This window comes from Crocodylus siamensis, chromosome 2 (assembly GCF_052110815.1).
Source record: "Crocodylus siamensis isolate JL-2025a chromosome 2, ASM5211081v1, whole genome shotgun sequence".
Classification (NCBI taxonomy): Eukaryota; Metazoa; Chordata; order Crocodylia; family Crocodylidae; genus Crocodylus; species Crocodylus siamensis.
This window is the reverse complement of record NC_143396.1, coordinates 10,347,641-10,361,812: the sequence shown is the minus strand read 5'-3', so window position 1 is coordinate 10,361,812 and position 14,172 is coordinate 10,347,641. Positions and strand designations below refer to the sequence as shown.

The following is a 14,172-nucleotide window of genomic DNA, read 5'->3' as shown; positions in this document are numbered from 1 at the left end:
CAAGATAAGCATCCAATTTACTCTTGAAGGTGTTCAATGTAGGCGCTTCAACCACCTCCGCTGGCAGGCTGCTCCAGACCTTGGGGGCTCGGACAGTAAAGAAATTCTTCCTTATGTCCAGCCTGAAACGGTCTTGCAGGAGTTTGTGACCGCTCGACCTCGTCATCCCTTGGGGCGCTCTGGTGAACAGACGTTCCCCCAGATACTGGCAGTCACCCTTGATAAACTTATAGGTGGCCATCAGGTCACCCCTGAGCCTGTGCTTTTCCACGCTAAAGAGTCCCATGGCTCTCAGCCTGTCATCGTAAGGTCTGTTTTCCTGACCTCTGATCATGCGCGTGGCTCTCCTCTGGACTCTCTCCAGCTTCTCCACATCCTTTTTGAATTGTGGAGCCCAAAACTGGACGCAGTACTCCAGCTGCGGCCTCACCAAGGCTGAGCACAAGGGGAGAATGACGTCCCGGGATTTGCTCGAGAAGCGTCTATGGATGCACGCCAGCGTTTTGGTCGCTTTACTAGCCGCAGCATCGCATTGCAGGCTCATGTCCATCTTGTGGTCAATGATGACCCCCAAGTCTCCTTCTTCTGTAGTGCTATCCAACGTAGCACTGCCGAGCCTATAAGGGTGCTGCAGGTTTTTCCTCCCAAGGTGGAGAACCTTGCATTTTTCGGTGTTAAACACCATGAGGTTCTCGTCTGCCCATTTGCTGAGCTTGTCTTATCTATTTATTTATTTATTTATTTATTTGTGCAAAGATCTAGTTGGTCTAATAAAAGTTTTCGCCTCTACCATGAGTTCTGAGTCCAGAGAAACCCAGAGATTTCCAATAGAAATCCACAGTGTTTAAACCATCCTGCCCCGCTGCGGTCTTACCGAGCTCTTTGCAACACGAGAGTTGCTTTAGGAGTTTTCCATTGTCAAATTAGGAGCTGACATCTTTGGATGGGGTGGGGGTGGGGGGTTGGGTCTATTAAGGGTGACTCGAGTCAGAAATACCAAAGCAGCAAGGCTGAGAGATGCTGGGCACTGAACCACCCCAGAGATAACCAGGGCTTGTTACAGCGTAAGCGGCAGGCAGCCAGCTGGGGCTGGCGTGTGTGCAGTTAGGCAAAGAAGGCTCTCACGTGCTGTGTTTGAGGGAGGCAGAGCATCATGTGCAGGGGAGAAGTGAGGTGTGCGCCTTCCTCTGCAACACGCATGATCCATGCTAAGCATTTCACACGTCTGCTGTGTGTGGCGGCAAGTGCAAGCTGACCTCGCACAGCTTACATGTGAGTGAAGCAACCTCCGTGTTACTGGGATTTCGCCTCCACTGTGCACCGGATTCAGAGGGCACATGCCACGGTTACCGCAGGCGAATGGGTGCACGAACTGGTCCCATAGACTCAGCGTGTTTGTTATCTGTCCACGCCCTGTGCTGTTATCCCGTGTCACGTGGGTGAACGGGTGGGTGGCTCAGGGTCTGGACTGGAACAAATTTTCTATGCAACGAAAGGTTTCTTTTCCAGGATGAAGCCGACCTCCTTCCACCCTCATCCCTCCCTCATCATACCTATTGCTGACGGTGGAAACCACTTCCCTTGCCCCATGGACCGCTAGTGTCTGTGGACTGCCACGTCGGAGCAACATAGCAGGGAGTTAACCCTTTCACTTCAGATTCCCCCTCCTTGGCCCGTTTGTGCCACTAACTTGCTGTTGCCATCAGCGGCTTGCGGGTCCAGGGGGGTGCAGTGGCACAGTCGCACCCTACTTGGATCCCTGCTCCACCCAAATTTTACATCCAACAGCCTGGGATGGGCGGTGACATTTCTATCCAGGCAGCAGCAAGGGAATCCCGTGACTTCGTGGCTCACAATGATCTCCCTGATTCCTGCTAATCTCTCCCCACTCCACAAGTGTGAACAGCCCTCTTTCCTTTTTAATGGTCTTGACGTTCCACTACTCAAGCTGTCCTTTCTTCTGCAACTCTTAGCCATTCCCGGTCATGTCTGTCCTGTATTTCCCAGTCCTGCAGGCTGTTTGTAGCTCTAGCTAAAAACCTTCACTCAGGTGTGCTCATATCAACCCAGGAGTAGAAACGATTGACAGTGAAATACTGGAGGGAACGTCAAGATGGGTAGAGTTGGGTTATGAATAAGAGACATACATTTAGCTATAATGAGTACACGACTAATGACACAATATCTTTGGATTGTTTTGACTCTTTTTTGCCTCGTTTGTTGTGTTTTTTAAACTTAACATATACCAAAGCAAATCAGCGCATGTTCCAATAATGCTATTTGTTTTTGCATTGATCTTAATCCGAATAATACAGCCCTAGGTTGTTAGTACAGCTTCTAGCTTCGGTTTTGCTGGAGAAAAATATGTGATGATGTCTCATGCCACCTGCATCCTCCTTTTCATAATCCTAGATCTGCCCAGGGCCATCAGCAGGTCACTGCTGTCTCTCTGGAGAGCCTCGAGGACATGAAATGTCTTGTGTTGAATGGCTTGGGGCCATGGCAGTGTCACTTGTAGGGCTGGTGCATCATATCAAGAGTAAATTGGATGCTTCAAGAGTAAATTGGATGCTTATCTTGCTGGGATCCTATGACCCCAGCTGACTTCCTGCCTTTTGGGCAGGGGGCTGGACTCGATGATCTCCCGAGGTCCCTTCCAGCCCGAATGTCTATGAAATCTATGAAATCTACCTGGGTGGCTGGGTGAGCCCAGGGGGGAGTTCTTCTCACTAACCTGGGCCACTGAAGCAGGAAGAGGGGCCGGCGTATCTCCAGCCCCTGTCGTTCCTTCTGCACCAAGCACAGCCAGCACAAAGCTCTGATGAAAAATCTTTATTCTTTTCCAGGCATTCCTTGTCCTGCAGGTATCCTACATCCCTCCGCCAGGCGCTGCTCCCCTGTTCCCACCACCTGCCCCTCCAGAGCCGATGCCGGCCGCAGCTGAGCAGGACACATTCACTGGTAAAGAGCCCCTTTCTAGCATGCTGAGGTGCCTTCTGTTACCCTTGGGCACCTGTACACACCATGGGGTTTAATCCTCATTAAATTAAATATGTTTATAAAATTTAAATTTGTTTATTTTGGAGCATTGCATCAGTGTTTGCACGCACTAGGTTTTCAAATGAATTAAGCCTGGTCCCCGGCTGGTGCCTGGTCCAGCGCTGTGCCCACAGGCCGGGGCCTCCCACCCCATGCCCTACCGTGCAGCTGTGCAAGCAGGGAGCTGGCAAATAGTACAAGAAAAGAAAAGGAAGCATTTCGAAAGCCAAAGCGATTCCGAGGGGTGAGCTACAAGAAAGGCGCAGTGCCACCTGGTGGACAAAGAGCCTCACTGCACATCCTTGAGTGCCTTCGTGTTTGCACGCGACGAATCCCTGGACGTGGTGCTTTAATTTGTGGCGAGCCAAACTAAACCATGTCCGAGGAGTTTTACTTCAATGCACCAGAAAGACTTTTAAAGCGTCCGGAAACCCGCTCGTGCAAACAGTCACGCCATTGCAGTGCTCGATAGAGCAAAAAATGTTGTGTGTACAAATGTCACTTGGTATTAGCCATAGGAAGAGAGCAGCACCCTGAAGCCCCTGCCGAGATGGAGACCCTGAAGTGCTAGGTGCTGTACATGCAGGGAGGGAGAAACAGCCCCACAAATGCATCCTACTGTCTTTAAACATTGCGGCTTCCACAGTGAGCAGGGCAAAGACTCCAGGGCCGCGACGCTGTCCCAGTTTGGCTGGTTGGATCGGCTTGGAGACGGGGAGGGATGCCTCCTGGGAATCCGAGCTGGGATGGAGACACAGTCCATGCTGCACAGCTCAGATGGGACCGTGACAAGATTTTCCCCTGCTGCCGCCAAATCTCGGGTGCAGCTCTGATGGCAGAAAGCAGCTTCTGCCTGCTCTGCTCTTGTCCCTTGGGAAGAGAGCAGACACCTTGGCCACCAGGCCGTGTGTCTCCACTACGAGAGCTTGTCTGAGCCCTTGCGCCCCGTGTCTTCTAGATACAGCCGGGGAGGAGGACACCGAGGACCTGATCGTGACGGGAGATGAGGAGGAGCCGTCCTCGGGGCCCTCGGTGCCCGAGCAGCCCACTCTCCCCAAGAAGCCCCCTGGGCACCACGTCCAGGGGCTGAAGAGAAGGAGAAGCTCATCCAAAAAGCCTCTGTCCAACAAGCCGCAGGATTTTCAGGTACTCAGCCCAGTACTCATCTTGCCTTTTGCTCCCGGCTGCCTGCACTGGCTTGGGATCCGGGATGCACGGCCTTAGGGAGACCCGCCAGGCATCCCTGGGGAGTAGGGCTGAGCTCTGGGCAAGGGGGGAAACCTGGGGTGAGTGTCACAGGGCCTGGACCCCGAGGGGTGAGGACCTGTACAGCCCTTAGCTACAGAGCCTGAGTGTTTTAGCATCCCTGGCTTTGGGCTACGCAGGTCCTTGATCCGATCTTGAGGGAGGGCGCTTGGTCCATGCATCCACGAGCCAGCTGCTGTCTGTCTGTCCTTTGCTGCGGGTGCCACTCGCTCCGCTCCAGGGGCTGAGAGCTGTGCCCCCATCGGGTCCGATCTCTGCCACCTTTTCCTCCTTACCTTTGCCTCCAGATCAGGGTGAGGGTCATAGAGGGCAGGCAGCTCCCTGGAGTCAACATCAAACCCGTGGTGAAGGTGACGGCAGCCGGGCAGACGAAAAGGACCAGGATACGCAAGGGGAACGGCCCCTTCTTCGACGAGGCGAGTCAGGCTGCGGTTCGGGGTTTGCGGGGGGGATCAGGCCAGGGCGCCGCTGTGCGTGGGGCTGTACGTGCCCTGCTGGTGAGGGGACAGGTGAGGGGCGGCATCACAGCCTCAGCTTCCTGCTCTTGGCACGGGGCAGATCCATGCAAGACCCATGCCTACTGGCGTGTCTGCGTGGGGGTGACCCTGCTCGGCTCAGCAGGGGTGAAATGCATCTCGGCTGGCTTTGAGGCTTGGTTCACTGGTGCTCTCCAAGTGCTTGGAGGTCTTTGCAGGAACAGAGCTGCCTCTAGCTATCCCTTGGCCAACACCTGACTGCAGGTGGACTATACCTACTTTACCTATACCTATACCTACTACTAGGTGGATTTACCTATACCTTCATGGACTATAGCGACATTTGGGCTTGAAAAAGGGGGAAGGGTTTCTGACAACCTGGCACTGTTCAGTCTTTTAATCCTGACATCTGTGATCAGGATTTCTTTGCAAGCTTAGCCACAGAATCAGGGACAGTTATAATTCCCTTGCTGATTGCCCTTTTTGTACACCACTTCACGATACAGTCACATTTCCCACCGATCCTCCGTTCCCTCCTAGCCGGCTGAGCGTGTCTACAGCGTGCAGAAGGATTTGGTACCGGCCTCCCTGGTTTGAGGACGGAGGTCTCTGAGAGGGACGGCATGGCAGACCAGTCCAGCCCCACTTCCTCAGCTCCAGAAGCCACTTCTTGCTTGGTGTCCTTGTTTCACATCTTTCCCTTGTCTGCTGTTTTTAACAGACCTTCTTCTTCAACGTCTTCGAGGCTCCAGCTGAGCTGTTCGATGAGCCCATCTTCCTCACGGTGAGTCCGAGAGGCAAGTGCCAGCCTCCCTTGTCACATCTGGCCCTGACCTTGCTTGGGACAGTGCCGGGGAAGGTGGCTAAGCTTCCAGCCCAAGAGCAACAACCCCAGCCCCTGACCCCTTCTAGAAAGGGGGCTCTGCTGTCTTGGGGGGCAGGATCACGTGCATTAATGCAATGCAGTAAGGGTTGCCGAGCATTTTGCTGCTAGCAGTGTTCTGCTATGAGCAAGTCAAGGGTCCTCCGTGCCACCAGGCTAGCTGGACGGCTCTGGCTACAAACAGATGTTGCATCTGCTCGGCGTAAACCATTTTGCCCCAGGACAAAGTGAAATCATTCAGATGCCCACGTCCGTTGTCCTGGGATAAATCCTAAGAGGGGTCATGGGATAGGAAGTGCTAGCAGTTTGTCCCAGGACATTGTCTAGAGGGTTGTCTTGCGGTTGCATCGTTGAATCGGCGGCAGAAAAGTGGCAGCGTATTCAACTGCTCACTAGTCCCTAATGAGAAGGGTGGTATGCAGATGTGCCAATCCCAGGGTATTTCTGTTCTGGGAAAGCAGGCACGACTAGTCTGGGATAAATTCTGTGTGTGCACGCGCGTGTGTGCGCTTCGCGCTGGATTTCAATTTTTGCATCTTTTCCCTCCTTCCAGGTGGTCGATTCTCGGTCTTTCAGGGCAGACTCCGTAATTGGGGAATTTCGGGTAAGGGTTGGCTGTTCCATTTGTCTTCTCAGTACATGTTTTCAATCATTTTGATGCAACACCCGGAGAAGCGTCTGACTCTGTTTTCCCCTTGTATTTTGTAGATGGATGTCGGGACAGTTTATGCAGAACCAAGTGAGTTAAACCGTTGTAACAGGGGGCCGGAGGTTTGGGTGCAGGTTTGGTTTCTACAGCCTGGGAAGAACTTTGCACTGACTTTCCTTGGGGCACAGTGTAGGGGTACGTGCTGTACAAACCTCTCCCCTCAACACACAGTGTGCATACATGCACATACATGTACACACACACCCATGCACATGCATGTGCACACACACACATGCAGATACACACATACACGTGCACATACACATACATGCATGCACACATGCATATACACGCACCCTTCTGTGCATACAACACATTTGTGCTCACATAGACACAAACGCCTGTAGTTATAGACATGTGCATTTATTTATCCAGATGCAGAAAAGAGTATGAGCAGAATACACAGGCTGACATTTCATATAGGCTTATTCAGACATCATTTATACACAGAGCGCTTGTCCACACTTGTTTATGCATTAACACTCACCCAGGCACAAACGCTTGCCCGTATTTATGTATAAGCTTACCTCTGGGCACTCACCGTTATCTAGCTGCAAGTGCACACGTGCAGTTGCGCACACATCTGCCTGCGCGCACACTATACCAGTCTTGTTTCTTTATCTGCATTGGGATGCTCTGTATCTGTTCCACTTCTTTTGGGGGGCTGGGGGACATGACTGGTGAAGAGAGGCTGAGGGAAACGGGCTGATCTGGTCTACAGAAGAGAAGACTGAGGGGGATTGAGTAGCAGCCTTCACCTCCCTGCAAGGGGGCTGCAAAGAGGATGGAGCTGGGCTGGTCTCAGCGGGGGCCAAGCTGCAACCCAGTCACTGATCCTTCCAGTCTCTCTCTTTCCCTGGCCCCGGTGAGTTTTGCAAGTGCCCCTGCCCCCCACCCATATCCAAGTCTCTGCATTTGTGATTGAAATGGCCATTTCCCCATGACCAGCTGCCCCGCTGCCATCGCATGCCCCAGCGAAGACCCACTCCTGCGGGGCTGCGGGCCCCAGGCTGGCAGGGCACAGCCTCTGCACGTCTTCCTGCTTCACCTGGGTCGGATGTCTCTTCAACCTGGCCTGTCTCATCCTAGTCCTTGCTGGAGCTAGGTAGCCTGAAGAGGTGCAAAAGGGAAAGAAACCTCAAACCAGACCCCTTCTGCAGCTCCGATTTGTCCTGTTCAAGGTCAGGGGCAAGTGCAAGTCTTTGGTCTTGAAAATGTGAGCCCAAGAGGCTTGAAAAGCAGAAGGCAAATAGACTTGTCTATCAGCTCAGGGTTTCAAAGCCAGTTCCATGCTCTTTCTGGAGTCTGGCATGCATTTTTTGGATTCCTGGAGCAGGAGCTACTTTCTTCTCCACAATCTCTTCCACTCGGTCCTCCAGGCCGATGGTCATCCAGCAAGCGCCCAACCTCTCTCGTTTCAGAGCACGCCTTCTTGAGGAAGTGGCTGCTCCTTTCCGACCCCGAAGACTTTTCTGCTGGGGCCAAAGGTTACTTGAAGGTCAGCCTGTTCGTGCTGGGGTCTGGCGATGAAGCGCCGGTAAGTCGGTTTTGTTTTCATGGGGCAGGAGGGAGCCAATTGAAGGGCTCAGCATCTTTAATTGTGGCCTGGGAATAACACAGTACGTGGGTCTGAATGAGATGCCACAGTGCCACGGATATTACTGTATTTATTTGCATGCAACTTGAATCACTTCCTCAAAAATCAGTCTTCCAAACTATCGGTATGTGTCTTGCAAAGGGGAAGCGGATTTTTTTTTTTTCTTCATTGGGATAGAAGCAGGGAGACACGGTTGTAAGATGGCTGCTGTGCTGCTCCCTCTGCTAGTCTCAGGCAGGGAGTAGAGTAGGGTTCATCCTTCAGGGTCAGTGGCAAACCTCTCACCATCACAGCTGCTGCAGTCAGGGTCCCATATAGTGAGCATGGCTGTGACTGGAAACAATTTTCCTTCTCTTTGCCTTCCCCAAACAAAGTGCGGGTCTGTCTTGGGGGCGCCGGTACGCAGGGATATACGGTACCTCACCCCATGGACTGTGCTAGGGATGATGCCTGTGTCACAACAGCAGCTCAGAGGGGCATTTAATCCGGTCGCCGGCTCCTGGCAGCGGCCAGTGCACAATAGTTCAAAAGAAGGCAGCATCTTTTCACTGAAGCCGAGGGGAAATGCTGACGGGATTCGAACGCTCGTAGCGGGAGCGTTCACGCCACGCGCGGCCTCTATCAGATTGCAGTGAATCTGCTAAATTCTGCTAAATACCTTGTGGTCCAGAATCGCAGATGTGCGCAATTCTGGAAAAAAGGTCTAGTGTGTGACAGAGAAGGGGAAGAAGAGAAAGGAGAAAGAGGAGAAGAGAAAAAAGAGGAGAAGAAGAGGAAGAAAGATGAAGAAGAAGAAAGAGAAGAAAAAGAGGAAGAAGAGAAAGAAGAAAAGATGAAGAAGAAGGAGAAAGAGGAGAAGAAGAAGAAGTAGTTGTGTTGGCTGTGGGCCTGCTTTTGCCCCTTTGGATGCATGAAGAGAGACAAGCTGGCACGCCTGGGGTGTCACGTTTGGCTCTCTCTGGCTTTGTCCCAGGACTTCTGGAATAACTCGGGAACAGGCCACGTCTCAGCCCCCCGGGACGGCTGTGGCGAGGGCGCTGCATCCTGAACAGGCCGCTCTTTTCCTCAATGCCTGCGCGCCCACAGGGTTAGCAATGCAAGCCATCGAAGCCCAAAGCTTTACACAGTCTGAATTACTCCAGCCCCTTCCTGTGCAAGCAAGCCACTCGCCTGACACGGGCACTGGGAGGGGATACGGTCGAGCGGGAGCGAAGCCCTGCGACGCGCTGTAGCGAACAGCAAGGGAGAGGAGGGCACCGCTGCCAGTGCCCTGCCAGCCGATTCACCGATGCTCAGAGGACGCATGCTGCACACGGCGGAGCCGGGCAACGCCGCCCCGCCAGATCCCTCCCGGACCCCACATTTAACGATGCAGCCATAAACCTCCTAGCTCTTCAGCTGTCTCCAGATAGTTTAGAGGATGGTTTGTCTGGGCTGGTTTGCACAGGGCTGGTCCTGCCTCGGGCAGGGGTTGGATGAGATGGGAGGTCCCTCCCAGCCCGAGCTGTGAGTCCACTCTTTCTCCTTCTAACTGCGGGAAAACGCCCAGGAAAAGTACCAGCTACCTTCGCTCATCACAAAGAAGCCAAGGGCCATGCCTCAGGAGGCGCTGGTCCTGCCCAGGGCTGGAGACAGGCTTGTATGAAGGGGAGAAGAGCATCGATGCTCCCCTACCCCAGCTCGCTGGAGCTGGGGGTAAGGCCGGGCAAGTGGGGGCGAGTCTGATGAGAGCGGGGGCACTTTGCCCTTCCCTTCCCTCTGCGGCCTGTGGGTTTTGGGTTGTGCCGCAGACCCGTCTCGTGGGCCGGGGCAGGCGCCGTCTTTGCTGACGATGCTCCCTTCCCCTCCCCTCCTAACAGCTTCTTTTCTTCCCCCACCCTGCAGCTGGAGAAGAAGGAAAAAGCCGAAGACAAGGAGGACATCGAGGGCAACATCCTGCGTCCCACTGGCGTGGCGCTGAGAGGGGCTCACTTCTCCCTGAAGGTTTACCGGGCAGAGGACCTGCCGCAGAGTACGTGCCGCCGGGGCGGGGGCTCGGTCAGGGCTGCACGCCCCAGTGTGAAAATGAGCGCAGGCACTTTGTAGGCAATGGGTCAGACTTGGGCGTGGGTATTCAAGCACTGGGCAGAGTATTCGAGGTATGGATGCACCCTGGATTTATAAAGAGCCATCATTTTACTCCCCGGGTCAGCAGGGAGGCAGGGCCAGGTCGCGTGTCTTGCAGTAGCTCAGTCTTCCCTGGTGGGATTGCTCCTTGCAGGGGGAGCGGGACTTTTTAGGTACCGGTAATGAGTTTGGGGACCGGCCTGTTATAGCAACTAGGCTTGGTGGTGGGATGAGAAGGGGGACGGCTCCTATTTCGGAGGGAGACAGCGACCAGTATCACCACCCGTGTTGTGTTTCTCAGGGACCCAAGTAACATCCATAGAGATGCTGCTGCCCTTCCTAGCGGGGGACACGTTTCCCTTCCCCACAGCGGGGGAGCATTCAAGGGGAGTCCTCCCCTCTCCCTCGCGCCCTGTGAGCGCCGACCCTCTCCTCTATTCCAGTGGACGATGCTGTGATGGACAACGTGAAGCAGATCTTCGGCTTCGAGAGCAACAAGAAGAACCTGGTGGATCCCTTCGTGGAAGTCAGCTTTGCCGGCAAAATGGTGAGCAGACAAAGTGGGGGTGCTGTGCAGGGTACCCCTTCTCCAGGTCCTGGATCTGTGCTTCCATACCCACCCCGTCCAGCGGACCACCGGGCTTTTGAGCTGCCACTGGCAACGGGTGTGTGGGTCGTCTCTCCGGAGAAGTGCAAACAGGAAGGAAGCTGGGGCTGTTCTCAGTAGTTATTGCAGCAGTTATCACGGTTATCAGCAGTTTTCATGGTTATCAGAAGTTATTGCAGCAGTTATCACAGTTATCAGCAGTTTTCATGGTTATCAGAAGTTATTGCAGCAGTTATCACAGTTATCAGCAATTTTCATGGTTATCAGAAGTTATTGCAGCAGTTAAAAAGTTATCAGCAATTATGGCGGTTATCAGAAGTTATCGCACCAGTTATCATGGTTATCAGCAATTATGGCGGTTATCAGAAGTTTTTGCAGCAGTTATCAAAGGTGCCAGAAGTTATTGCAGGAGTTGTCACAAGGGGGCATTGCTCTTGTCTCTGTGCCCATCACAGGAGCTAATGCTGGGGCTGGTTTTGCACTCCGTGTTCAAAATTCACTTGCTTCCCTGGCCCTTGAATTGCTGCTGGACCTGGCCCATGTCCTCCTTTGTGCCTCAGCTCCTCCATCCAGCCCGGCTTGTCAGGACCACCCGTGCAGCATCTCAGTCCGTGCCCCCTTCCAAGAGGCCAGTCCATCCTCTGACTCTCCTGATACCCAGACCACACTTCCTGCTGCCCACATTAATCCTGTCTGTCTCAGTTTCACCCCCTTCAGCGTTGCCATGTCTTCCCACCCTTGGGACAGAAGTACTGTGGGAACGGGTGCCCTGAGGGGACATAGAGACAGCTTTTTATAAACCACCGTGCCTGGACTAGCCCCCATCAGACATCAGGGACTGAACATAAAACTCGAACTGGAGAGAAATTAAAAATCAGTTTTCGAATCTCTGCTCCCTCCACTGCGAAAATAATGCAAAACTGCAAAACAGTTTTAGCACCTCTGGCTAAGTGGAGAGCAGGGGGCAAAGCTAAGTGCCCAATAGCACCGGGTGAGCTCCGGGGCGGTTCTCCCTGGAGAAGCCCTGGACGGTGCCGTGGGCTTCGTGCTGCTCATCAGCAGTTTCTGCTTTGGGCTCTCAGGGGTGCTGTTGTCTTAAAAATGAGCGTCTGTTTGGCTCCTCGAGGAGGGGAAAAATAGCATTTCCCGCCTGAAACGCTTTCTGCACTCAGCAGCTGGCACGCTGCAAAACAGCAAGGGGATGCGATGGAGCCTGGGCTGGGTCTTGGCTCGGGGAGGGGGCTGGCGGTGCCTTTTCTTCACTGACGGTGCCTCGCCTTGCCCTCTCTCCAGCTCTGCTCCAAGATCCTGGAGAAGAACGCCAACCCGCAGTGGAACCAGAGCATCACCCTGCCAGCCATGGTGAGCGAGGGCACGGCCCTGCATCCAGCCCCATAACTTGCCAGGCAGCCTTCCCCAGGCTCTGATGACCCTCTGTCTCCCCCCAGTTTCCCTCCATGTGCGAGAAAATGAGGATCCGGGTCACCGACTGGTGAGTGCGACAGGGAGAATCGGGGACCGGTGCCATGCCTGAGACATGGGAGGTAGCTGCCCTGCCGTGCCTGGCACAGGGGGTCCAAAGCTGTGTCCAGGTTTGGGTGCCGAGTTTTAACACTGACAGGCCCGTCCTGCAAGGCTCTTCGTCCTCGGAGGTGTCTAAGCCCTGGGTAGACAAAGCCCCGGCTGGGATGATGGAGTTGGGGCTGGTCCTGCTTGGAGCAGGGGTTGCACTAGATGTGACCCCCTGAGCTCCCTTCAACCCCCATTTTCTGCGAGACTCTGAATGTGCCCAGTCTTCTTTTGAAGCCAGTTTAGTTTGCAGCCTCCACCATGTCCTGTGGTACCGGTACAGGCGTTATCGTCTTGGAGAAGGTGGGCTTCGATAACAGTCTTCAAATCTCTGAAGGGCCATGGCAGGGGGATTAGGATGGGCTTTTCTCTGTGGCCGCAGGGGACAGGACCAGGAGCAATAGCCTCAAGTTGCAGCAAGGGAAACTGAGGCTGGAGACGAGGGGGAACTTTGCTCAAACATTGGAACAGGCACTTAGAGATGCTGTCGAGAGCAGGGTGGACAGACTGACCCTTGGCTGGGGTGGGAAGCTCATGGCGTGAGCTTGAGTGGTTAGGGCTGGGTGTGGGAGCGTCACATCTTCGTTCTGCCACTGACTGCCTGTTGGGATGCTGGTCACATCACTTTGCCTCTCTCAGTTTCTCCTGTATGACACCCAGGCACTGGGCTGGCTCCTGAGCTGGTGACCGTGGCCTGGCTGCATCGGCTTCAGCCGGAGATCCGGCTCACTGACTCGGCTACTACTACTTGGGCTCACACCAGCTAGATCTGGGGTGTAATTGTTGTTCTGCTCTCGGAAGACTTCCCTGCGTAGATGCTTTCAAATCTGCAAAGGGAAGGTACTGCTGGGGCCAAGCTCGATCGCGAGTTGACAGCACTGCTGCCAGTTAAAGCAAGAATCTTATTTTAGGGACCGGATGACGCACAATGACATTGTCGGCACCACCTACCTGAGCATGTCCAAAATCTCCACCCCCGGTGGGGAGCTGGAAGGTAAGGCAGAAACCTGCCCCTGGGGTTGCAGCGGATGCCACGGGAGTGCATGCTTTTGGCTCGGTGGTTGGTGTGCGCTTTGGAGAAACCCTGCATTGCTCTGATGACGAGTCTAGCTCTTCATCCTCCAGAAAACCACAAATATCACATAGCATTTCTGACCATGCGGGACAAACACCAGGTCAGAACGCTTTCGAGTGCAGTTTTTACGTTGGCATTTCTAGTGCATTACCCCACCTCCTCAGGTCCTTTCTTTAGTTACTGGGTTATTATCTTTGGTGGGATTTTGTCAGAGCAAAAGCACTCCATGGTCTTTATCTGTAGTGATGCACTCAGAACTGGGGCAGGGGAAGCTGAAAATATGGGGCTGACTTCTGTGCCAAGCTGCCATAACCTGAACAAGAAGGTAATGGCCTGCGTCTTTTCTCCTAAACCCTTGATGGTGTTGTGGGGCTCGTGCCTTCTCCCGGGTAGGCTGGAGCAAGTGGCTTTTGAGTGGCCTTGACCCTGACCGGGGCTTGCAGGTCAGGGCACAGTCGATGTTTGCATTCGTGCCTTCTGCCCCGGGGAGGCATGAATGCCTTCATCCCAGTAAAGGGATGCATCCCAGTAAAGTAAATGCCTCTCTCCCAGTAAAGGCAGTGGGTGACACCGAGCTCCCAGTTGTGCAGTGGGAATGTGCTTCCTGCTGCATTTCTCCATGGGTGGGGAGGGAGATGGCTGGTGAGGCTCTGCCTCTGCCGCCTTCCTCTCCCTTTCCCTCTCTTCCTAGTTTTTGTGCCCAGGAGGTGACGGGTGCCTGTCTCCCATGGGGGCAGGGAGGGGTCTTGTGCCACCCAAAGGGGCTGGGCACCACCTGGCTCTGTAGCATCCAGCGCCTGCTCATGTTGCCTGGGAAGCTCCTGGCAGCTCTGGATCCATATCTG

General features: G+C 54.0%; 1 protein-coding gene across 5 annotated transcripts in view; it reads left to right on the top strand.

Moving 5' to 3' along the window:
• DYSF (dysferlin) overlaps positions 1-14,172 on the top strand; it is a 202,251-nt gene that overhangs the window by 35,402 nt on the left and 152,677 nt on the right. For all 5 annotated transcript variants that reach the window (XM_090035143.1, XM_090035144.1, XM_090035142.1 and 2 more), the window contains exons 5-16: positions 2,847-2,961; positions 3,998-4,185; positions 4,593-4,721; positions 5,503-5,565; positions 6,218-6,268; positions 6,373-6,403; positions 7,795-7,910; positions 9,855-9,981; positions 10,520-10,623; positions 11,977-12,045; positions 12,132-12,175; positions 13,164-13,246. In XM_090035143.1, coding sequence (XP_089891269.1) covers positions 2,847-2,961; positions 3,998-4,185; positions 4,593-4,721; positions 5,503-5,565; positions 6,218-6,268; positions 6,373-6,403; positions 7,795-7,910; positions 9,855-9,981; positions 10,520-10,623; positions 11,977-12,045; positions 12,132-12,175; positions 13,164-13,246 — 1,120 coding nt within the window. The remainder of the gene's footprint in view (positions 1-2,846; positions 2,962-3,997; positions 4,186-4,592; positions 4,722-5,502; positions 5,566-6,217; positions 6,269-6,372; positions 6,404-7,794; positions 7,911-9,854; positions 9,982-10,519; positions 10,624-11,976; positions 12,046-12,131; positions 12,176-13,163; positions 13,247-14,172) is intronic.